Source organism: Rana temporaria, chromosome 7, assembly GCF_905171775.1.
Source record: "Rana temporaria chromosome 7, aRanTem1.1, whole genome shotgun sequence".
In the NCBI taxonomy this organism is placed as follows: Eukaryota; Metazoa; Chordata; class Amphibia; order Anura; family Ranidae; genus Rana; species Rana temporaria.
In genome coordinates, this window is record NC_053495.1 from 6,838,135 (window position 1) to 6,864,147 (window position 26,013).

Here is a 26,013-nt window from a genome sequence, read left to right on the forward strand (position 1 = left end):
GGATGTGCCCAGCCGTGCCATTCTGCCGACGTATATCGGCGTGAAGGGGTCCTTAAGTGGTTAAATAGCTTACCTGTAAAATCCTTATATATCCCAATAAGAGGGGCGGGACCTCTGTGTCCCGTGATTTACTCCAAGAAAAGGATTTTACAGGTAAGCTGTTTAAAAAAAATGATCTATCAGTAGCAGATTGCCTCGGTATGCCATTACTGCTATACCCTGGGCCTTTTAGTCCTGCTAGAGGCGGGCCCTAGTACATAGTAAACCCCGGGGCACGGTGGCTACCCAGAGGGCAAGACCACCAACTGGAAGAGGTGCTGATCCCCTGTGAAACGCAGACAACCTCTGTAATGCCATGCAAATAAATATATATGCAAATAGCTCCCCATATGTGTTAAAGCCTTATGCCCCTATGGAAGCATGCGTACATGGAAGTATAAATTCATACAAATATGCTTTAGGAAAAAGTGTGCGTTGTATACAAGCATTGATGTAGCACGTGTGCTATGGAACGGGCAACAGCTTGCTTTCGACGTGAACGTAAATTACGCCCAGCCCCATTCACGGACGACCTACGCAAACGACGTAAAACGTGAAAAATTTGACGCGGTTCCGACGTCCATACTTAACATTGGCTGCGCCTCCTATAGCAGGGGTAACTATACGCCTGAAAATGCCTTACGTAAACCACGTATCTTTACTGCGACGGCCGGGCGTACGTTCGTGAATAGGCGTATCTGGCTGATTTACATATTCTAGGCGTAAATCAGCGTACACACCCCTAGCGGCCAGCGTAAATAGGCAGCTAAGATACAACGGCGTAGGAGACTTACGCCGGTCGTATCTTAGCAACATTTAAGCGTATCTCAGTTTGAGCATACGCTTAAAGTTGCGACGGAGCGGATTCAGACTTACGACGGCGTATCTACTGATACGCCCGTCGTAAGTCTTTCTGAATCCGGGCCTATAACTTTTGCGCAAACCAATCAATAAACACTTATTGCAATTTTCTTTACCAAAAATATGTAGAAGAATACGCATCGGCCTAAACTGAGGGAAATTTTTTTTTTTTATATATATTTTTGGGGGATATTTATTATAGCAAAAAGTAAAAAATATTGCATTTTTTTTTAAATTGTCGCTCTATTTTTGTTTATAGCGCAAAAAATAAAAATCGCAGAGGCGATCAAATACCACCAAAAGAAAGCTCTATTTGTGGGAAAAAAAGGACGCCAATTTTGTTTGGGAGCCACGTCGCACGACCGCGCAATTGTCAGTTAAAGCGACGCAGTGCTGGATTACAAAAAGGGGCCTGGTCCTTTACCTGCACAATTGGTCTGGGGCTTAAGTGGTTAAGGAAACCTATAATATCATGCCTCATTATGCAATCACGCAAAACTAGGCGATCGTGCAACTTTAGGCGGTCATGCATCCTTATGTGATTCAGCATTTTTTTTTTTATTATTATTATGCGATCAAGCATTTTATGCATTTTAAGCACCACTGTGCGAACCAGTACTCTTGTGTGACCAAGGACTGTTGTATGATCAGGCACCCTTGTGCGATCCAGCATCTTTATGCAATCAAGCTTTTTGTGTGCGATTTTAGGCATTTCTGTGAAAACACGCCTCTCTGTATGATCAAGTATTCTTGAGTGATCGAGGACTCTTGTGCGACCAAGCATGTTTATGCGGTCAAGCACCTTTATGTGACTAAACACTTAAATGTGACCAAGCATCCTCATGTGACTATGTAAAAAACATGTATATCCATACAAACAAAAAACATTTTTACCCCATATGCATTTTGTACATTTCATACTTATGTATCTTATGCAACCTGTGGATTGGTAAAGAGGAAGTTGTCCTCCGCACTGTGCGTTTCCGCAGTCATGCGATTTAACTGATTAGCAACAATGTGCAAAAGCTATTTTTTTCCTCAGTTTAGGCCAATATGTATTCTTCTATATATTTTTGGTAAAAAAAAAAATCACAATAAGTGTTTATTAAACGGTTTGCGCAAAAGTTATAGGCCCAGATTCACAGACACTGGCGCATATTTATGCCGCCGTAACGTATCTCCTTTACACTACGCCGACGCAGCACAGAGAGGCAAGCACTGAATTCACAAAGCACTTCCTCCCAAATCTGCGCTGGGTTTCTCAGGCGTAAGTGGAAGTGGGCGTGAGCCATGCTAATGAGGCGTGACCCCATGCAAATGATGGGCCGAGCGCCAGACAGATACGTATCGCCAACTGCGCATGCGCTGTCCCTTGGGCGCATCTCAGTGCGCATGCTCACAATCACGTCGGAACTACTCCCTAAGATACGTCGGATCACTACCTACGGCGTGAATGTAACCTACGTCTAGTCATATTCACGTCCAACGTAAAATACGTCGGCTTGTGTTCCCTGGTGCAGCCCTTTGCATGGATGCTGCTGAGCTACACCTCCTTTATGGGGCATAACTTTACGCCGGACGTATGACTTTACGCGCACTGCGTCGGACAGACGTACGTTCGTGAATCGGCGTATCTCCCTCATTTGCATATGTGAATAGAAAATCAATGGGAGTGCCAAATACGTCCAGCGTAAATATGCGCCCACTCTACGCTGGCGTAGGCAAGTTATGTTGGTCGGATGAAGCCTATTTTCAGGCGTATCTTAGTTTCTGAGACCGGCGCATAGATACGACGGCGCATATTTGCACTTACGCGGCGTATCTCGAGATACGTCGGCGCAAGTGCTTTGTGAATCCGGCCCATAGTGTCTACAAAAAAGGGGATAGTTCTATGGCATTCTTATTAAGATTTTTTTGTTTTTACTAGTAATGGCAGCGATTTTTATCGTGACTGCGACATCATGGCGGACACATCGGACACTTTTGGCGCTATTTTGCGACCATTGTCATTTATACAGCGATCAGTGCTATAAAAATGCACTGATTACTGTGTAAATGACACTGGCAGTGAAGGGGTTAACCAGTAGGGGGGCGGGGAAGGGGTTAAGTTTGTACTAGGGAGTGATTCTAACTGTGTGGGGGTTGGGCTACCAGTGACACGATAATGATCACTGCTCCCGATGACAGGGAGCAGAGGATCAGTGTCCTGTCACTAGGCAGAACAGGGAGGTTTACACAGGCACCCCCCCCCCTCCATTCTGCAGCTCCGTGACATGATCGCGGGACACCGGCGGACATCGAGTCCACAGGTCCCACGGGCACAGTCGCAGAGCTTGCGGCATATTTAAAGTGACGTATACATATGTTGCTTTGCGCAGCCGTGCCATTCTGCCGACGTAAAAGTGCGTGCGCTGGTTGGCAAGTGGTTAATACATAAACACCTATTACACATCCCTACACACACCAGAAGTGGAAAACGTAGCCATAGAGCCCCTTCCAGCCTTGCAAATGTGGCCTCCCCCCCCCCCCCCCCCCCCGGGTCATGAAAGGATTAAATAAAAGGAAGCAATTCAAATGTAAATATACCAAATTTTTATTGTGTGTTTTATGAAAGTATACTTATAAACCTATACACATTTTTTCTTTTTCCAACTATATATTTATACTCTGATTAAACCAAGAGTCCTTTAGTAAAATCAATTGGTCAGAAGTGAAGATCTAATGATCCTCTCGCCCAATCGCTGACAAGAGATTCCAAGAGACCAAGAGATTCCAAGCCTGCCCACCACGGCAAGGTAGACTCTTCTAGGGCAGGACCTACACTGACCACACTAAGCTACCCTACTGGATGCTAGTCATCCTTTTCTCTAATGTTGGGTGTATGTTTGTAGTACGGCCTCATCCTATAATCTGTGTGTGCGATCTACTCTCTCCTAATTTGGTTGTCCGTCTGTGTGCATCTCTCTAAAGCATGGAGCGGTCAGTTTATATACATCTGGACGTCCACTGTTAGTGTTGGTCAGTGTATGTTGTCCAGTGTGTGTCAGTAAATAAATGTTAGTCCTGTTTTTGCATGTAGCCAAACTCATCTGCAGTTCGGAAGTTCTTCTTGCCTTCCGTCAAAAAATCTCGGTCCTCCCGGCAGGGTGCCTTTTGGCCAATCAAGGCCAAATATATATATATATATATATATATATATATATATATATATATATATATATATATTAGTAAAACCTTGGTTTGAGAGCATTTTTCAAGGCAAGCAAAGTTTTTAAATAAATGTTGCCTTGATATACAAGTAAATATAGCGCTGCAGGCACTGACGTATGTATTCTAAGAGAAGCATCCTGCTGCTGTCATAATACACAGATCAGTGCTGCAGCTTTTTGGCATTCTGCAAACTAACAGTTAAGAATAACACACAGATGAAAAAAACCTCTGCCAGAAAAAGTGTATAGTATGCCCACCATTAGAATCTTCCACCACACATCCACCCACTCTTCTAATGTTGGGCATACATGTAATGTCCTTTTTTTATTGTTCAGCCCACATATAGAGTAAAACCTTGGTTTGAGAGCATTTTGCAAGACAAGCTAAATTTTTAATTAAATTTTGACTTCATATACAAGTGTTGTCTTGATATAAGAGCAGCGCCATGTCACAACTGAGTATAAAAGAGAAGAGAGGCGCCTCTAAGTGTAGCAATATGGTTACATTTAATGAAGGTACAACATTTAGCAACTCACATCTATTTGCAGGCATAAATCTGTCCACATAGACCGTCCTCCACACCGCCATCAACGTCATCCTTTCCATGAGCTCTTCAAGCCTCGCTTTCAGATCGCTCTACTGCAGGGTAGTCTTCCCGGTCACCATTGCAGATTGACAGCAGTGAGAGCCGGCATTGCAGAGGACAGTGTATGTGTACAGCTTTACCCCGGTTGCCTGCATACTTAGATGCGAGTTTCTAAATGTTGTACCTTCATTAAATGTAACCATATTGCTACACTTAGAGGCGCCTCTCTTCTCTTTTATACTCTGGAGCTCCTGCTGGATTTTGCTTCTAATCCCCTTGCGGATGGACATTTTATGGTTACACAACCTGGTCGCCCCTGAGTTTCTGCTGCACACCGAATGTTAAGCATACACGGAAAGTGCTTTTTTTTTTAGTTAAGTCAGATTCCTCCATTCACATCAATCAATGTGGATGAAGAAATATCTGCCAAAAAAAAAGCATAGGAGCTACCGCCCGCTGACCACCCCGCGCTCCTAATGCTTTTTTTTACCTGTGATTGGAGAAATATAGCGCTGCAGGCACTGACGTATGTATTCTAAGAGCAGCATCCTGCTGCTGTCATAATACACAGATCAGTGCTGCAGCTTTTTGGCATTCTGCAAAGTAACAGTTAAAAATAACATACAGATGAAAAAAACCTCTACCAGAAAAAGTGTATAGTATGCCCACCATTAGAATCTTCCACCACACATCCACCCACTCTTCTAATGTTGGGCATACATGTAATGTTCTTTTTTTATTGTGCAGCCCATATATATATTTATATATATATATATATATATATATATATAGAGAGAGAGTAAAACCTTGGTTTGAAAGCATTTTGCAAGACCAGCTAAATTTTTAAATACATTTTGACTTGATATACAAGCGATGTCTTGATATACAAGTAGCGCCATGTCACAACTGAGTATAAAAGAGAAGATGCGCCTCTAAGTGTAGCAATATGGTTACATTTAATGAAGGTACAACATTTAGCAACTCACATCTATTTGCAGGCATAAATCTGCCCACATAGACCATCCTCCACACCGCCATCCCTTCCATGAGCTCTTCAAGCCTTGCTTTCAGATCGCTCTACTGCAGGGTAGTCTTCCTGGTCACCATTGCAGATTGACAGCGGTGAGAGCCGGCATTGCAGAGGACAGTGTATGTGGACAGCTTTACCCCGGTTGCCTGCATACTTAGATGCGAGTTTCTAAATGTTGTACCTTCATTAAATGTAACCATATTGCTACACTTAGAGGCACCTCTCTTCTCTTTTATACTCTGGAGCTCCTGCTGGATTTTGCTTCTATAATCCCCTTGGGGAGGCTTCCATTTTTGGATGGACATTTTATGGTTACAGAACCTGGTTGCCCCTGAGTTTCTGCTGCACCCCTAATGTTAAGCATACATGGAAATCTCTTTTTTTAGTTAAGCCAGATTCCTCCATTCACATCAATCAATTTGGATGAAGAAATATCTACCAGAAAAAAGTAAAAAAAGCATTGGAGCTACCGCCCCGCTGACCACCCCACGCTCCTAATGCTTTTTTTACCTGTGATTGGAGAAATATAGCGCTGCAGGCACTGATGTATGTATTCTAAGAGCAGCATCCTGCTGCTGTCATAATACACAGATCAGTGCTGCAGCTTTTTGGCATTCTGCAAAGTAACAGTTAAAAATAACATACAGATGAAAAAAACCTCTGCCAGAAAAAGTGTATAGTATGCCCACCATTAGAATCTTCCGCCACACATCCACCCACTCTTCTAATGTTGGGCATACATGTAATGTTCTTTTTTTATTGTGCAGCCCATATATATATATATATATATAGAGAGAGAGTAAAACCTTGGGTTGAAAGCATTTTGCAAGACCAGCTAAATTTTGAAATACAATTTGACTTGATATACAAGCGATATCTTGATATACAAGTAGCGCCATGTCACAACTGAGTATAAAAGAGAAGAGAGGCGCCTCTAAGTGTGGCAATATGGTTACATTTAATGAAGGTACAACATTTAGCAACTCACATCTATTTGCAGGCATAAATCTGTCCACATAGACCATCCTCCACACCGCCATCGACGTCATCCTTTCCATGAGCTCTTCAAGCCTCGCTTTCAGATCGCTCTACTGCAGGGTAGTCTTCCCGGTCACCATTGCAGATTGACAGCGGTGAGAGCCGGCATTGCAGAGGACAGTGTATGTGGACAGCTTTACCCCGGTTGCCTGCATACTTAGATGCGAGTTTCTAAATGTTGTTGCCTTAATTAAATTTAACCATATTGCTACACTTAGAGGCACGCCTCTCTTCTCTTTTATACTCTGGAGCTCCTGCTGGATTTTGCTTCTAATCCCCTTGGGGAGGCTTCCATTTTTGGATGGACATTTTATAGTTACACAACCTGGTTGCCCCTGAGTTTCTGCTCCACACCTAATGTTAAGTATACACGGAAAGTGCTTTTTTTTTTTAGTTAAGCCAGATTCCTCCATTCACATCAATCAATTTGGATGAAGAAATATCTGCCAAAAAAAAGTAAAAAAAGCATTGGAGCTACCGCCCGCTGACCACCCCACGCTCCTAATGCTTTTTTTTATCTGTGATTGGAGAAATATAGCGCTGCAGGCACTGACGTATGTATTCTAAGAGCAGCATCCTGCTGCTGTCATAATACGCAGATCAGTGCTGCAGCTTTTTGGCATTCTGCAAAGTAACAGTTAAAAATAACACACAGATGAAAAAAACCTCTGCCAGAAAAAGTGTATAGTATGCCCACCATTAGAATCTTCCACCACACATCCACCCACTCTTCTAATGTTGGGCATACATGTAATGTTCTTTTTTTATTGTTCAGCCCTTATATATATTTATATATATATATATATAGAGAGAGTAAAACCTTGGTTTGAAAGCATTTTGCAAGACAAGCTAAATTTTGAAATACATTTTGACTTGATATACAAACGATGTCTTGATATACAAGTAGCGCCATGTCACAACTGAGTATAAAAGAGAAGAGAGGCGCCTCTAAGTGTAGCAATATGGTTACATTTAATGAAGGTACAACATTTAGCAACTCACATCTATTTGCAGGCATAAATCTGTCCACATAGACCGTCCTCCACACCGCCATCGACGTCATCCCTTCCATGAGCTCTTCAAGCCTCGCTTTCAGATCGCTCTACTGCAGGGTAGTCTTCCCGGTCACCATTGCAGATTGACAGCGGTGAGAGCCGGCATTGCAGAGGACAGTGTATGTGGACAGCTTTACCCCGTTTGCCTGCATACTTAGATGCGAGTTTCTAAATGTTGTACCTTCATTAAATGTAACCATATTGCTACACTTAGTGGCGCGCCTCTCTTCTCTTTTATACTCTGGAGCTCCTGCTGGATTTTGCTTCTAATCCCCTTGGGGATGGACATTTTATGGTTACACAACCTGGTCGCCCCATGAGTTTCTACTGCACTGCTAATGTTAAGCATACACGGAAAGCTCTTTTTTTTAGTTAAGCCAGATTCCTCCATTCACATCAATCAATATCTACCAGAAAAAAAAGTTAAAAAAGCATAGGAGCTACCGCCCGCTGACCACCCCACGCTCCTAATGCTTTTTTTTTACCTGTGATTGGAGAAATATAGCGCTGCAGGCACTGACGTATGTATTCTAAGAGCAGCATCCTGCTGCTGTCATAATACACAGATCAGTGCTGCAGCTTTTTGGCATTCTGCAAAGTAACAGTTAAAAATAACACAAAGATGAAAAAAACCTCTGCCAGAAAAAGTGTATAGTATGCCCACCATTAGAATATTCCACCACACATCCACCCACTCTTCTAATGTTGGGCATACATGTAATGTTCTTTTATTATTGTGCAGCCCATATATATATTTATATATAGAGTAAAACCTTGGTTTGAAAGCATTTTGCAAGACAAGCTACATTTTGAAATACATTTTGCCTTGATATAAGAGTAGCGCCATGTCACAACTGAGTATAAAAGAGAAGAGAGGCGCCTCTAAGTGTGGCAATATGGTTACATTTAATGAAGGTACAACATTTAACAACTCACATCTATTTGCAGGCATAAATCTGTCCACATAGACCATCTTCCACACTGCCATGGACGTCATCCCTTCCATGAGCTCTTCAAGCCTTGCTTTCAGATCGCTCTACTGCAGGGTAGTCTTCCTGGTCACCATTGCAGATTGACAACGGTGAGAGCCGGCATTGCAGAGGACAGTGTATGTGGACAGCTTTACCCCGGTTGCCTGCATACTTAGATGTGAGTTTCTAAATGTTGTACCTTCATTAAATGTAACCATATTGCTACACTTAGAGGCGCGCCTCTCTTCTCTTTAATACTCTGGAGCTCCTGCTGGATTTTGCTTCTAATCCCCTTGGGGAGGCTTCTATTTTTGGATGGACATTTTATGGTTACACAACCTGGTCGCCCCTGAGTTTCTGCTGCACACCTAATGTTAAGTATACACGGAAAGTGCTTTTTTTTTTAGTTAAGCCAGATTCCTCCATTCACATCAATCAATGTGGATGAAGAAATATCTGCCAAAATTTTTTTAAAAAAAAGCATTGGAGCTACCGCCCGCTGACCACCCCACGCTCCTAATGCTTTTTTTACCTGTGATTGGAGAAATATAGCGCTGCAGGCACTGACGTATGTATTCTAAGAGCAGCATCCTGCTGTCATAATACACAGATCAGTGCTGCAGCTTTTTGGCATTCTGCAAAGTAACAGTTAAAAATAACACACAGATGAAAAAAACCTCTGCCAGAAAAAGTGTATAGTATGCCCACCATTAGAATCTTCCACCACACATCCACCCACTCTTCTAATGTTGGGCATACATGTAATGTTCTTTTTTTATTGTTAAGCCCATATATATATTTATATATATATAGAGAGAGAGTAAAACCTTGGGTTGAAAGCATTTTGCAAGACAAGCTAAATTTTGAAATACATTTTGACTTGATATACAAGCGATGTCTTGATATACAAGTAGCGCCATGTCACAACTGAGTATAAAAGAGAAGAGAGGTGCTTCTAAGTGTAGCAATATGGTTACATTTAATGAAGGTACAACATTTAGCAACTCACATCTATTTGCAGGCATAAATCTGTCCACATAGACGATCCTCCACACCGCCATCTACGTCATCCCTTCCATGAGCTTTTCAAGCCTCGCTTTCAGATCGCTCTACTGCAGGGTAGTCTTCCCGGTCACCATTGCAGATTGACAGCGGTGAGAGCCGGCATTGCAGAGGACAGTGTATGTGTACAGCTTTACCCCGGTTGCCTGCATACTTAGATGCAAGTTTCTAAATGTTGTACCTTCATTAAATGTAACCATATTGCTACACTTAGAGGCGTGCCTCTCTTCTCTTTAATACTCTGGAGCTCCTGCTGGATTTTGCTTCTAATCCCCTTGTGGATGGACATTTTATGGTTACACAACCTGGTTGCCCCTGAGTTTCTGCTGCACACCTAATGTTAAGCATACACGGAAAGCTCTTTTTTTTTAGTTAAGCCAGATTCCTCCATTCACATCAATCAATGTGGATGAAGAAATATCTGCCAAAAAAGTAAAAAAAGCATAGGAGCTACCGCCCGCTGACCACCCCACGCTCCTAATGCTTTTTTTACCTGTGATTGGAGAAATATAGCGCTGCAGGCAGTGATGTATGTATTCTAAGAGCAGCATCCTGCTGCTGTCATAATACGCAGATCAGTGCTGCAGCTTTTTGGCATTCTGCAAAGTAACAGTTAAAAATAACACACAGATGAAAAAAAGCTCTGCCAGAAAAAGTGTATAGTATGCCCACCATTAGAATCTTCCACCACACATCCACCCACTCTTCTAATGTTGGGCATACATGTAATGTTCTTTTTTTATTGTTCAGCCCATATATATATTTATATATATAGAGTAAAACCTTGGTTTGAAAGCATTTTGCAAGACAAGCTAAATTTTGAAATACATTTTGACTTGATATACAAGCGATGTCTTGATATACAAGTAGCGCCATGTCACAACTGAGTATAAAAGAGAAGAGAGGCACCTCTAGGTGTAGCAATATGGTTACATTTAATGAAGGTACAACATTTAGCAACTCACATCTATTTGCAGGCATAAATCTGTCCACATAGACCGTCCTCCACACCGCCATCGACGTCATCCCTTCCATGAGCTCTTCAAGCCTCGCTTTCAGATCGCTCTACTGCAGGTTAGTCTTCCCGGTCACCATTGCATATTGACAGCGGTGAGAGCCGGCATTGCAGAGGACAGTGTATGTGGACAGCTTTACCCCGGTTGCCTGCATACTTAGATGCGAGTTTCTAAATGTTGTACCTTCATTAAATGTAACCATATTGCTACACTTAGAGGCGCGCCTCTCTTCTCTTTTATACTCTGGAGCTCCTGCTAGATTTTGCTTCTAATCCCCATGTGGATGAACATTTTATAGTTACACAACCTGGTTGCCCCTGAGTTTCTGCTGCACACCTAATGTTAAGCATACATGGAAATCTTTTTTTTTAGTTAAGCCAGATTCCTCCATTCACATCAATCAATTTGGATGAAGAAATATCTGCAAAAAAAAAAAGTAAAAAAAGCATAGGAGCTACCGCCCGCTGACCACCCCACGCTCCTAATGCTTTTTTTACCTGTGATTGGAGAAATATAGCGCTGCAGGCACTGATGTATGTATTCTAAGAGCAGCATCCTGTTGCTGTCATAATACACAGATCAGTGCTGCAGCTTTTTGGCATTCTGCAAAGTAACAGTTAAAAATAACACACAGGTGAAAAAAACCTCTACCAGAAAAAGTGTATAGTATGCCCACCATTAGAATCTTCCACCACACATCCACCCACTCTTCTAATGTTGGGCATACATGTAATGTTCTTTTTTTTATTGTTCAGCCCTTATATATATTTATATATATATATATATAGAGTAAAACCTTGGTTTGAAAGCATTTTGCAAGACAAGCTAAATTTTGAAATACATTTTGACTTGATATACAAGCGATGTCTTGATATACAAGTAGCGCCATGTCACAACTGAGTATAAAAGAGAAGAGAGGCACCTCTAAGTGTGGCAATATGGTTACATTTAATGAAGGTACAACATTTAACAACTCACATCTATTTGCAGGCATAAATCTGTCCACATAGACCATCTTCCACACTGCCATGGACGTCATCCCTTCCATGAGCTCTTCAAGCCTTGCTTTCAGATCGCTCTACTGCAGGGTAGTCTTCCTGGTCACCATTGCAGATTGACAACGGTGAGAGCCGGCATTGCAGAGGACAGTGTATGTGGACAGCTTTACCCCGGTTGCCTGCATACTTAGATGCGAGTTTCTAAATGTTGTACCTTCATTAAATGTAACCATATTGCTACACTTAGAGGCGCGCCTCTCTTCTCTTTAATACTCTGGAGCTCCTGCTAGATTTTGCTTCTAATCCCCATGTGGATGAACATTTTATAGTTACACAACCTGGTTGCCCCTGAGTTTCTGCTGCACACCTAATGTTAAGTATACACGGAAATCTCTTTTTTTAGTTAAGCCAGATTCCTCCATTCACATCAATCAATTTGGATGAAGAAATATCTGCAAAAAAAAAAAAAGTAAAAAAAGCATAGGAGCTACCGCCCGCTGACCACCCCACGCTCCTAATGCTTTTTTTACCTGTGATTGGAGAAATATAGCGCTGCAGGCACTGACGTACGTATTCTAAGAGCAGCATCCTGCTGTCATAATACACAGATCAGTGCTGCAGCTTTTTGGCATTCTGCAAAGTAACAGTTAAAAATAACACACAGGTGAAAAAAACCTCTGCCAGAAAAAGTGTATAGTATGCCCACCATTAGAATATTCCACCACACATCCACCCACTCTTCTAATGTTGGGCATACATGTAATGTTCTTTTTTTATTGTTCAGCCCACACATTGATTAATGTGGCTAAAGGAATCTCTGCAAGTGTTTGGTCTGAACTTCTGGACGTTTTCATAGTTACACAGTTAGTCAGGTTGAAAAAAGTCTAGTTCAACCAATAAAAAACAACAATACAATCCCATATACACAATTCTATACCCACAGTTGATCCAGAGGAAGGAGAAAAACCCCAGCAAAGCATTCTCCAATTTGCTACAGCAGGGGGCAAAAATTCCTTCCTGATCCCTCGAGAGGAAATCGGATATTCCCTGGATCAAGTATACCTATAAATGTCAGTACCCAGTTATATTATGTACATTTAGAGAAAACCTTGCAGCTGTGCTAAAAGTGAAAACCTAACAAAATGATAGCAGCAAGCACACCAACAGATATAAATTGGTCACAACATCTAATATACAAAAGGTTCACAGAGCGTGATGACGTCACAAACGTATTCTCTCTACGTGTTTTACTTCATATAGCATCTTGTCCTCTGAAGATGCTATTTGTAGGGAGAAGCGTACGGCGGAGTCTAAGTTCATGACGTCATTATGCTTTGTCTACCTTGAATAGCATCTTCAGGGGGGGCAAGAAACATAAAGGGTGGAGTATAAATTTGCAACATCAGTTTAAAAAGCTATAAAAACAGCACATAAGTGAATCGCGGGCGGTCCAAGTAGAGGGGCGGGACGCTTCCAGGGTTCACAGAGCGTGATGGCGTCACAAATTCATACTCTTCCCTACGCATTTTGGTACATGAAGCATCTTCCCCCAAAGATGCAATTTGTGGCAAAATGCGTAGGGCCGACGTCATCATGCTTTGTGAACCTTGAAGCAGCCTGCCCCTCTACTGGGACCGCCCGTGATTCACTTATGTGTGTTTTTTACAGCTTTTATAACTGACGTCACAAATTTATACTCCACCCTATTCCCCCGAAGATGCTATTTGTAGTGAAAAGCATAGGGCGGAGTCTATGTTTTTAATAACAGTTAAAAAAGTAAAGTAAAGACAGCACACATGTTTTGCTACACATAGCATCTTTCCCCCAAAAGATGCTATTTGTGCTGTTTTTTTACAGGTTTTTTTAACTGACGTCACAAATTGAGACTCCGCCCTATATGTTTCGCTACATATACAGTAGTATCTTGCAGCAGCGTCTCCTTTTTCTCCTTCACGTCCTCTGGCTCCTTCTGCTTTTATTTACATCCGCGACGGAATCTATAAAGTAGAAAAAAAATGAAGTTAGTTTGATGTACAGATTTTAAAGTGGAATTAAATTCAAAACTTTGTTCCTCGGTTGGTATCCAATCAGGTGTGGAGGGAGCAGAGCATCTCCTAATAGGAACCCAATGGACAAATGAAGCGGCCTTATTTTGGATAGAACAGGGAAGGCTTAAACCCCTTATTAAGTCTCGTCCCTGCTTAGGAGATTCCCTTTACTTCCTGAATTGGAGATTCAACAGGAAGTGAGAAGAATTCTCCCTACATGGAGGGGAATTCTCATCTTAGTAAGTTCCCAGAACATTGGTTGATCCACCGTCAACTCTTGTTCTCATGACAACTCTAAAATTTAGGGTTGTCACCAGAATAAATAAAGGGGGGAATCTCTCCAGGGGGGACACAGACTGCAATAAAAACTTGTCAGGGGATCTAATTTGACCTTCCTGTTGGAGGATACTTACTGTTGTGGTCTTGCTGATCCCAGCTTGTTCAGACTTGGGTTTCTCTCTCGATTATTATCTGGACTTTATTCTTCTCTTCCCGCACCACTTCTGTGCAAAGAATCCTGTAAAAGAAAGTGTCATTTAAAATATGCTTTTTGCTAAAATTTTGGGATGAAATTAAACTAAAACAGAGAATATATGAGCTTTATATTTTACTAAAATGATGTCCATTAGTTAATATCTTCCTCGTGTTTTTTTATACCTTCCCCTCCTTAGGTGCATGTCTAGCACAATTCTTTAGTTAGTAGGTAAGGGTTAGATCCCCTATGTGGTTATATATTTGCTCTCTGTGTCCTATTAGGCTGTTTTCCTTTTACTTCCCGTCTTTTTGATTCTACAGGAAATGAGAGCAAATCTCCCCAAAGTGAGGAGAATCCTCGTCTTGGGCAGATGTCACCACATTGTCCCCATTGGAAGATTTTCCCTCGCCTCTCGCTGTCATGAGGACTCTAAAATTTAGGATCCCCCCTTTCTTTGTGTCTCAGTGACAATGGTCACCAGGACATATGGAGGCAAGAATCACCCCAGCAGGGACACAGGCAGCTATAAATACTTGGCAGAGAGTCTAACACTTTGCCACGCTATCTTAAACTTAAAAAAAATAGTTTTTCCTTTATATATGCTTTTAAATAGAAGGTTATGTCTAGTGACGAGGCCTCTGGAGCATCATCATCCGAAAGAAAAAAATCTCAACTCTAAGAAGTTCATTATAACAGAGCGGACAATGCTATGCGCTTTCCGTTATACTATGTAGGGCTACACATACCGCAACCCGCATTTTACAGCTCATTTATAAAATGTGTGCATCCCGCGCTAGATCACGGCACAGCAGAGAGAGATCTATGATTGGAGGAGAGCCGGTCACCTGACGTTGACAGATCTCCATACCGGGATCTCCTCCCAGCTTTCTCTTTTCTCTCACAAACTCCATTTATTCTTATTGTTCTCCACCAACTCTCAGACTCCCGAAGCCGGCGGAGCGCAACGCACATTTATAAAGCACATCGCTGGGCTCTGTTAATGCTTTGTTTTTTTGTAAAGCGGCAATTTCTCTGCTTATGTTTTCTATATGGTCTTAAAATATATTTACAAAGACAAATGTGTACTTACCTCTTCTCCTCTGGGTCCTCGGTGTCTGTCATCTTTTTATACAGTTTCAGCCTCTTGATTCTATCCCTCATCTTTTTATACAGTTTCAGCCTCTTCATTCTATCCCTCATCGCTTTAACCTTCCATTCATTCTTTTTCTTTCCCTCCACTTTTTCCTCCACTTTCCTTTTCTCCTCTTCAGTGAAGGCGTATGTCTTCTCCTTCTCCATTTTATTTTCCTCTGTCTCTTTCTGCTGGGCTACTTCCTTTGATTCCAGGGTGATCATCTATAAAGGGAAAACAAATAGTTAGCTTGATGTACAGATTTTAAAGTGGAACTAAATTCAAAGCGTTGTCTCTCGGTTGGCCGTTGGGTTTCCTATCAGGTGTGCAGGAGGCCGGCAAACTCTTAATAGGAACCCAACGGCCAACTGAGGCTGGGTTCACACTGGAGAACACAGCGGCTCCCAGCAGGAGTCCGGAGCGTCTCCATTCAATGTTTCAGGTCCGATTTCATCCTGAATATTGGGCTGAATTTGGACCTGAAATGGACCAAAAGGCGCACAGGACTCTTATGCAATTCGCACCGGAGATGTGTGGACCGCTCCATAGAGAGCCGGTCACAATCTCCTGCTATTGCAGATTGGAAGCGGAGAAACCCCCATCCAATTCACAATAGCGTGAACCCAACCTGAAGCAGTATGTTTTAATAATTGTGGATAGAGTGGGGAAAGCTTAAACCCCCTATTAAGTTTTTTGGGGGTTTTTTTGCAGTCTCGTCCCTGCTAAAGAGATTTCTCTTTACTTCCTGAATTGAAGATTCAACAGGAAGTGAGAAGAAATCTCCCTACATTAAGGGAATTCCCATCTTAGACTGCAACTCCCAGAACATTGGATGATCCACCTTCAACTCTTGTTCTCATGACAACTCTAAAATTTAGGATTGTCACCAGAATAAATAAAGGGGGAATCTCTCCAGCGGGGACACAGACTACAAAAAAAATCTTGGCAGAGGGTCTAATTTCAGCTTCCTGTTAGAGAATACTTACTATTGTGATCTTCTTTCTCTTGGATGTCTTGTCCCTGATCAGGTTTTCATTCTGGACGTCTTTCTCCTCCAGCTCACTTGTTCTGTCAGGAATCCTGTAAGAGAAATTGTAATGTGAAATAAAACAGAGAATATATAAACTTTATTATTTTACTAAAATGATGCCCATTAGCTAAAATCTTCTTTTTATTTCCTTAAACCAACCCCGTCCTTAAAGCGGAGGTCCGCCCACCGGTGCAAAAATTAAAAGCCAGCAGTTACACAAACTGCAGCTGTTGACTTTTAATAATCAGACACTTACCTGTCCTGGAGTGCAGCGATGTCTTAACCGCAGCTGATGTTACCTTCAGCTGTTGGGTGCATGCTGCCTCCATTGCGGGTAAGGGAACCCGGCAGTGTATCCTTACGGCTTCACGCTGGGAACACTACTGCGCATGCGCGAGGCTCCGCTCCTCTCTCCTACTGGCCCGGCAGCCGGGGGAGGAGGAGGAGGCAAATATCTGCGATGAAGGAGTACAATGAGCGAAAGTTCCACATTTGGGTGGAACTCCGCTTTAAGTGCATGTCTAGCCAAAACTTTACTTTGCCTTGAATAGAGTAGGTAAGGGTTAGATCCCCTATTCAGTTATTTTTTAGTTTTTTGCTATGTGTGTGTGCAAGTTGGGAGATTTCCTTTTACTTCCCATCTTGGGGATCCTACAGGAAATGAGAACAAATCTCCCAAAAGTGAGGAGAACTCTCATCTTGGGCAGATGTCACCACATTGTCCCCATTGTAAGATTTTCCCTCACCTCTTACTGACATGACAACTCCAAAATTTTGGGTTCCCCCCTTACTTTGTGTCTCAGTGACAATGGTCACCAGGACGTGTAGAGGGACGAACTACTAAAGGAATTTTCTACTTACGAATTTCGTCTTTGTCCAGCGCAGGGGACGCCAATTTTGTTGATCATCCTGTGGGCGATCACTTGCTGCATTAGTTTCCTGATGATAAAGAAAGAAAGGTAGATGAGATATCGGTTCTACACAGAAATATAGATCTGGTGGTCTTAAAATATATTTACAAAGACAAATGTGTACTTACCTCTTCTCCTCTGGGTCCTCAGTGTCTGTCATCTTTGTATACAGTTTCACCCTCTGTATTCTATCCCTCATCGCTTTAACCTTCCGTTCATTCTTTTTCTTTCCCTCCACTTCTTCCTCCACTTTCCTTTTCTCCTCTTCAGTGAAGGCGTTTGTCTTCTCCTTCTCCATTTCCTTTTCCTCTGTCTCTTTCTGCTGGGCTACTTTCTTCAGTTCCAGGGTGATAATCTATAAAGGGAAAAAAAATAGTTAGCTTGTTGTACAGATTTTAAAGTGGAACTAAATTCAAAGCGTTGTCTCTCGGTTGGCCGTTGGGTTTCCTATCAGGTGTGCAGGAGGCCGGCAAACTCTTAATAGGAACCCAACGGACAACTGAGGCTGGGTTCACACTGGAGAACACAGCGGCCCCCAGCAGGAGTCCGGAACGCCTCCATTCAATGTTTCAGGTCCGATTTCATCCTGAATATTGGGCTGAATTTGGACCTGAAATGGACCAAAAGACGCACAGGACTCTTATGCAATTCGCACCGGAGATGTGTGGACCGCTCCATAGAAAGCCGGTCACAATCTCTCCTGCTATTGCAGATTGGAAGCGGAGAAACCCCCATCCAATTCACAATAGCGTGAACCCAACCTGAAGCAGTATGTTTTAATAATTGTGGATAGAGTGGGGAAAGCTTAAACCCCCTATCGAGTTTTTTTTTTTTGGGGGGGGGGTCTCGTCCCTGCTAGGGAGATTTCTATTTATTTTATGAATTGAAGATTCAATAGGAAGTGAGAAGAAATCTCCCTACATTAAGGGAATTCCCATCTTAGACTGCAGTTCCCAGAATATTGGATGATCCACCTTCAACTCTTGTTCTCATGACAACTCTACAATTTAGGATTGTCACCAGAACAAATAAAGGGGGAATCTCTCCAGCGGGGACACAGACTACAAAACAAATCTTGGCAGAGGGTCTAATTTCAGCTTCCTGTTAGAGAATACTTACTATTGTGATCTTCTTTCTCTTGGATGTCTTTTCCCTGATCAGGTTTTCATTCTGGACGTCTTTCTCCTCCAGCTCACTTGTTCTGTCAGGAATCCTGTAAGAGAAATTGGAATGTGAAATAAAACAGAGGATATATAAACTTTATTATTTTACTAAAATAATGCCCATTAGCTAAAATCTTCTTATTTCCTTAAACCCACCCCGTCCTTAAAGCGGAGGTCCGCCCACCGGTGCAAAAATTAAAAGCCAGCAGTTACACAAACTGCAGCTGTTGACTTTTAATAAGTGCAGCGAAGCCGGCGGAGCGCAACGCACATTTATAAAGCACGTCGCTGGGCTCTGTTGCTTTGTTTTTTTGTTTTTTTTTAAAGCGGCAATATCTCTGCTTTTTAAATCCCCCCCAAAGAATTCCACTATAAATAAAACTACTAAAGGAATTTTCTACTTACGAATTTCGTCTTTGTCCAGCGCAGGGGACGCCAATTTTGTTGATCATCCTGTGGGCGATCACTTGCTGCATTAGTTTCCTGATGATAAAGAAAGAAAGGTAGATGAGATATCGGTTCTACACAGAAATATAGATCTGGTCTTAAAATATATTTACAAAGACAAATGTGTACTTACCTCTTCTCCTCTGGGTCCTCGGTGTCTGTCATCTTTGTATACAGTTTCACCCTCTGTATTCTATCCCTCATCGCTTTAACCTTCCGTTCATTCTTTTTCTTTCCCTCCACTTCTTCCTCCACTTTCCTTTTCTCCTCTTCAGTGAAGGTGTTTGTCTTCTCCTTCTCCACTTTCTTTTCCTCCTCCATCTCCAGCTTCTTCTCTTCCATTTCCTTTTCCGCTGTCTCTTTCTGCTGGGCTACTTCCTTTGGTTCCGGGGTGATCATCTATAAAGGAAAAAAAAGTTAGCTTGATGTACAGATTTTAAAGTGGAACTAAATTCAAAACGTTGTCTCTCGGTTGGCCGTTGGGTTTCCTATCAGGTATGGAAGGGTTACGGAAACTCCTAATAGGATCCCAATGGACAACTGAAGCAGCGTGAATTATTCGTTTTGGATAGAGTAGGGAAGGCTGAGATCCCATCAAATTCTTTTGTAGTCTATTTCCTGTTAGGGAGATTTCCCTTTACTTCCTGATTTGGAGCGGCAACAGGAAGTGAGAAGAAATCTCCCAGAAGTGAGGGGAATTCTCATCTTAGTAAGTTCCCAGAACATTGGATGATCCACCTCCAACTCTTGCTTTCATGACAACTCTAAAATTTAGGGTTGTCACCAGAACAAATAAAGGGGGAATCTCTCCAGCGGGAACACAGACTGCAAAAAAAACTTGGCAGAGGATCAAATTTTACCCTCCTGTTGGAGGATACTTACTGTTGTGGTCGTGCTGCAGCTTTGGCGTTCTTTCTGGACCTCTGTCTGCTCTTCTTCTTTCTCTTCCCGCTCTTCTTCCTTCTCTTCCCACGGAATATCTCTGCAAAGAATCCTGCAAAAGAAAGTGTCATTTAAAATATGCTTTTTGCTAAAATTTTGGGATTAAATTAAACTAAAACAGAGAATATATGAGCTTTATATTTTAATAAAATGAATATCTTCCTCGTGTTTCTTTATACCTTCCCCTCCTTAGGTGCATGTCTAGCATACTTTTTGTTTTTGTTTTCTATAGTGTAGGTAAGGGTTAGATCCCCTATGTGGTTATTTATTTGCTCTTTGTGTCCTATTAGGCTGATTTCCTTTTACTTCCCATCTTGGTGATGCTACAGGAAATGAGAGCAAATCTCCCCAAAGTGAGGAGAATCCTCGTCTTGGGCAGATGTCACCACATTGTCCCCATTGGAAGATTTTCCCTCCCCTCTCGCTGTCATGAGGACTCTAAAATTTAGGATTCCCCCCTTATTTTGTGTCTCAGCGACAATGGTCACCAGGACATACAGAGGGAAGAATCTCCCCAGCAGGGACACAGGCAGCTATAAATACTTGGCAGAGAGTCTAACACTTTGCCACGCTTTCTTAAACTTTAAAAAAAGAGTTTTGCCTTTATATATGCTTTTAAATAGAAGGTTATCTCTAGTGACGAAGCCTCTGGAGCATCATCATCCGAAAGAAAAAATCTCAACTCCAAGGCCCCGTACACACGAGGAGACATGTCCGATGAAAACGGTCCGCGGACCGTTTTCATCGGACATGTCTCCTGGGAGCTTTTGGTATGATGTGCGTACACACCACCAGACCAAAATCACCGCGGACAGAGAACGCGGTGACGTAGAAGACACCGACGTTCTCAAACACGGAAGTGCAATGCTTACACGCATGCGTCGAATCAATTTGACGCATGCGCGGGATTTCGGGACGCTGGTTACACGTCATAACCAACGGACATGTCCGATTAGGTGTACTAACCATTGGACATGTCCAACGGACATGTTTCCAGCGGACAAGTTTCTTAGCTTGCTAAGAAACATTTGTCCGCTGGAAACCTGTCCGCTAGGCCGTACACATGGTCGGACATGTCCGCGGACCAGTTTCAGCGGGCATTTTCGACCATGTGTACGCGGCCTAAGAAGTTCATTATAACAGAGCGGACAATGCTATGCGCTCTCCGTTATACTATGTAGGGCTACACATACGGCAATCCGCATTTTACAGCTCATTTATAAAATGTGGGCCACCCTGTGTAGCAGGAGCTAGTTCACGGCACAGCAGAGAGAGACCTATGATTGGAGGAGAGCCGGTCACCTGACTTTGACAGATCTCCAATACCGGGATCTCCTCCCAGCTTTCTCTTTTCTCCCACAAACTCCATTTATTCTTATTGTTCTCCACCAACTCTCAGACTCCCGAAGCCGGCGGAGCGCAACGCACATTTATAAAGCACATCGCTGGGCTCTGTTGCTTTGTTTTGTTTTTTAAAGCGGCAATATCTCTGCTTTTTAAATCCCCCCCCCAAAGAATTCCACTATAAATAAAACTACTAAAGGAATTTTCTACTTACGAAATCCGTCTTTGTCCAGTGCAGGGGACGCCAATTTTGTTGATGATCTTGTGGGCGATCAGTCGCTGCGTAAGTTTCCTGATGATAAAGAAAGAAAGGTATATGAGATATCGGTTCTACACAGAAGAATATAACGCCTTCCAAACATTTCTGCCGAGTGCAGGGACTTGTAAAAACCGTCACATGACAACTTTGTGAGAAATGATAAATAAAATGAAATCCGTATTTAAAAGGAAGTGTATTGAGTTGGAAAAGTTTTTTTATTTTACATTTATCTAATATGTACTATGTTTTATGTAATGGTTTTTATGACATTTTTTTATTTTTATGGATTTCCATAATTCCAGTTTTCTGATTTATGTAAAATGAAAGTCAGAGGGGCATGAAAAAGACCCCCCAATGATTTCTGTGCTCTGTACCTGGGGGTGTCTATAAGACATGGAGGTGAATGAGTTATATATTTTAATACTGAAGTGTAATCCTCCATGAAGGCAATGTGACGGCTTCTATTGTCATTTATGTTTTCTATATGGTCTTAAAATATATTTACAAAGACAAATGTGTACTTACCTCTTCTCCTCTGGGTCCTTTGAGTCTCTTATCATTTTATACAGTTTCGCCCTCTGATTTCTTTCCTTCATCGCTTTAACCTTCCGTCCATTCTTTTTCTTTCCCTCCACTTCTTCCTCCACTTTCCTTTTCTCCTCTTCAGTGAAGGTGTTTATCGTCTCCTTCTCCATTTCCTCCTCCATCTCTATTTTATTTTTCTCTTCTTCAGTGATTGCGTCTGTCTTCTCCATCTCCATTTTCTTTTTCTCCTCCATTCCCAGCTTCTTCTCCTCCATTTCCTTTTCCGCTGTCTTTTTCTGCTGGGCTACTTCCTTCGGTTCCGGGGTGATCATCTATAAAGGAAAAAAAAAGTTAGCTTGATGTACAGATTTCAAAGTGGAACTAAACTTTGTCTCTCGGTTGGCCGTTGGGTTTCCTATCAGGTATGGAAGGGTTACGGAAACTCCAAATAGGAATCCAATGGACAACTGAAACTGCGTGAATTATTAGTTTTGGATAGAGTAGGGAAGGCTGAAACCCCATCAATGTTTTTTTGTAGTCTATTTCCTGTTAGGGAGATTTCCCTTTACTTCCTGATTTGGAGCTGTGACAGGAAGTGAGGGGAAATCTCCCAGAAGTGAGGGGAATTCCCATCTTAGTAAGTTCCCTGAACATTGGATGATCCACCTTCAACTCTTGCTTTCATGACAACTCTAAAATTTAGGGTTGTCACCAGAACAAATAAAGGGGGAATCTCTCCAGCGGGAACACAGACTGCAATAAAAACTTGGCAGAGGATCAAATTTTACCTTCCTGTTGGAGGATACTTACTTTTGTGGTCTCGCTGCTCTCAGATGTTTTGTCCCGACGGAATAATTTTAGAAATCGTCTGAATAGGCTTTTTTTCTTGACTACTTTCTTCTCACAACGCTGCATTTGGACTCCTTCTTCCTCCTTCTCCTCCATTGTTCTGGCAGGAATCCTGTAAGAGAAATTTTAAAGTGAAATATTTTGTTTTGCTAAAATAAAATTCGGATCAATATGAACTGAAACAGAGAATGTATAAACTTTATATTTTACTAAAATGATGCCCATTAGTTGAAACCTTCCTCTTATTTCCTTAAACCTCCCCCTCCTTAAAGCGGAGTTCCACCCAAAAATTGAACTTCTGCTTTTAGGATTCCTCCTCCCCTCCGGTGTCACATGTGGCACCTTTCAGAGGGGAGGAGGGAGCAGATACCTGTGTAATACAGGTATTTGTTCCCACTTCCGGGTATAGATCACTGCGGTGACCTACGTCACCTCCGGCGCCTACCCCGCCCCCCCCTCGCTGTCTTCTGGGAGACACACAAGTCCCAGAAGACAGCAGGGACCATTGGGATTGCGCAGCGTAATTCGCGCATGCACAATAGGGAACCAGGAAGTGAAGCCGCAAGGCTTCACTTCCTGATTGCCATACCAAAGATGGAGGTGGCAGCACTCGAGAGCCGAGGGACAGATTGGCCTTGGGTGCCGACATCGCGGGCGCCCAGGACAGGTAAGTGTCCAATGTCCATATATTAAATGTCAGCAGCTGCAGTATTTGTAGCTGCTGAATTTTAATAAAAAATAATTTCGGCGGAACTCCGCTTTAAATGCATGTCTAGCCTAGTCTGTTCTTTGTAGACATGTGCAATTCATTTAGTTCCAAATCAGTTTTTTTAACAAATCTAGACAAATTCGCTAATTCGGAAATCCTAAATTTAGTTAATTGTGATATTTGAAAATTCAGAAATTCTAAATTTCGGAAATTCGAAAACCAAATTTCGAAAGCTCAAAGATGCGAGAATTCTGAGATTCGGAAATCCAAAAGAAATCCAAAAATAAGAACGAAAATCCAAAATCCAAAATCTGAAGTAGTAACTAACTAATAATAACTAAACTATTACTAACTACTAAATTATAGGTATCGCATATTCTTTTCAAAATTGACTGTTAGTGAACGTTACGAATACGAATTTATCTAAAGTTTCCAATTATTTCGGAAATTACGAATTGCCGTGACTAAATGGATGTAACGTAACAAATTAATAATAATAAAAAACGTTATTATTATTATTATTATTTTGTTCCGCTACATTTGTTTAATGAATGTTTATCGGAGGAGAGCCGGTGACTTGACCTTAAGGTTCCCCTAACAGGACGTGAGGCCTACTGGCCACTTTGCTCGAAATCCACATCGCCCTGAATGCCGGCCGAGGTTCGGAGATTTCCGTCGGCAAGTTTGCGCCTGCGCAGTCCTTGGAGGAACTTTCCCGTTAGCCGGAACCATCTCGGCAGATCAGATTGCGCCTGCGCAGGAACTTCCACGATAGCCGGAACCAGCTCGGCAGATCACAGGTCTCCTGACTTTGCCAGATCTCCATACCGGGATCTCCTCCCAGCTTTCTCTTTTCTCCCAGAATCTCCATTTATTCTTATTGTTCTCCACCAACTCTCAGACTCCCGAAGGCGGCGGAGCGCAACGCACATTTATAAAGCACATCGCTGGGCTCTAGATATCTTTATTTTTTTTAGCGGAAATATCTCTGCATTTTAAATCTCTCCCAAACAATTCCACTATTAAGAAGACTACTAAGTGAACTCTTTACTTACCTTTTGCGCATTTCCTCAGGACATGTTGAAGGAACTTTGTTGATGAGTCTGTGGGCGGACACCTTGTGCATTATTGTCCTGATGATAAAGAAAGAAAGAGGTATATGAGATATCGGTTCTACACATATAAAAGAATAAATATAACGGCTTCCAAACTTTCACTTAGTAGAGGAACTTGTAAAACACGTCACATAGAAGTTCTATAAATCTGGATATTGGAGAGGACTCTGCTTATTGATCAGTCCTATGGATCTCCATAATCCCAGTTCTCTAGTTGGAGGAATATGAAAGTCTGAGGGACATGAAAATCCCCCCCCCCCCACTGATTTATGGTCTCTATACCTGGAGGTCATGTAGACCAGTGGTCCTCAACCTTGGTCCTCAGTTACCCCCATCAGGCCATGTTTTGGGAATTTCTCTTAGCTAAAGTAGCTGTCCCAAAATAAGAAAACGCCATAGACTCTGATTTAAAAGCACCTGTGCAAGATAAAGGAAAACCTGCAAACATGGCCTGTTGGGGGTAACTTGAGGGCTGAGGTTGAGAACCTCTGATGTAGATGAACGAGTTACATATTTTACTAAAGTGTAATCCTCCAGAAAGGTGATGTGACGGCTTCTATTGTCATTGACATTCTATGGGGGGGTTATTCACTAAAACTGCATGGTGCGAAACCTGGTACAGGTCTGAATAGGAACCAATCAACTTTGAGGTTTTATTGTCCAAGCTTGAGTGAGCAAGCTGAAGTTGGAAGCTGATTGGCTACCATGCACAGCTGCACTAATTTCCCCTATATGTTCTTAAAATATATTTATATAGAAAAACGTGAACTTACCTCCTCTCGGATGCCTTTTTGGTATTAATTAACGTCAGCATCATTTCCGTCCTTTGAGCTTTTAGATGTAGTGCTGCTTGCTCTTTTTCCCACTTCTCTTCCTCTGTTATCTGCTCCCCTTCCTCCCTTTTCTCCTGTCTTCCTCCCTTCAGTGCCTTCTTTACTATGAAAGCTTTTAGCCCACACATTGCCTTTTCCTCGTATGTGTTCATCGTTATCTGCTCCTTTTCCTCCTTTTCCCGCTTCTCTTCCTCCTTTTTCTCCTGTCTTCCTGCCTCCAGTACCTTCTTTACTATGGAAGGTTTTACGCTACACATTGCCTTTTCCTCGTATGTGTTCGTCGTTGAAATCTATAACAGATAAAAAAAAAAAAAAAATAGGTTAAGTTGATGTAAAGATTTCATCCGGTTCCTGACCGGCTCACG

The 26,013-nt window shown here is 42.2% G+C and overlaps 1 protein-coding gene across 1 annotated transcript; it reads right to left on the reverse strand.

The window, feature by feature from the left end:
- Positions 1-13,562: 13,562 nt before the first annotated feature.
- Positions 13,563-23,169, reverse strand: LOC120944987 (calponin homology domain-containing protein DDB_G0272472-like). Its single transcript, XM_040358791.1, has 13 exons — positions 22,953-23,169; positions 22,143-22,474; positions 21,573-21,650; positions 19,955-20,066; positions 19,206-19,471; positions 19,031-19,108; positions 18,582-18,675; positions 17,591-17,817; positions 17,413-17,490; positions 16,508-16,601; positions 15,480-15,745; positions 14,328-14,431; positions 13,563-13,863 (listed from the first exon to the last, which is right to left on the reverse strand). Exons 1-12 carry the CDS (start codon positions 23,085-23,087, stop codon positions 14,356-14,358), a joined length of 1,836 nt encoding a protein of 611 aa, XP_040214725.1. The 5' UTR covers positions 23,088-23,169; the 3' UTR covers positions 13,563-13,863; positions 14,328-14,355.
- Between the last annotated feature and the right edge of the window lie 2,844 nt (positions 23,170-26,013).

Excerpts from the sequence above, each read along its gene's own strand:
- LOC120944987 (XM_040358791.1), bottom strand. The coding sequence starts at position 23,087 with ATGGAGGAGAAGGAGGAAGAAGGAGTCCAAATGCAGCGTTGTGAGAAG. Across the intron at positions 19,109-19,205 it reads GAGGACCCAGAGGAGAAGAG|GAAACTAATGCAGCAAGTGA; the intron begins GTAAGTACACAT and ends CTTTATCATCAG. Across the intron at positions 17,491-17,590 it reads GAGGACCCAGAGGAGAAGAG|GAAACTAATGCAGCAAGTGA; the intron begins GTAAGTACACAT and ends CTTTATCATCAG.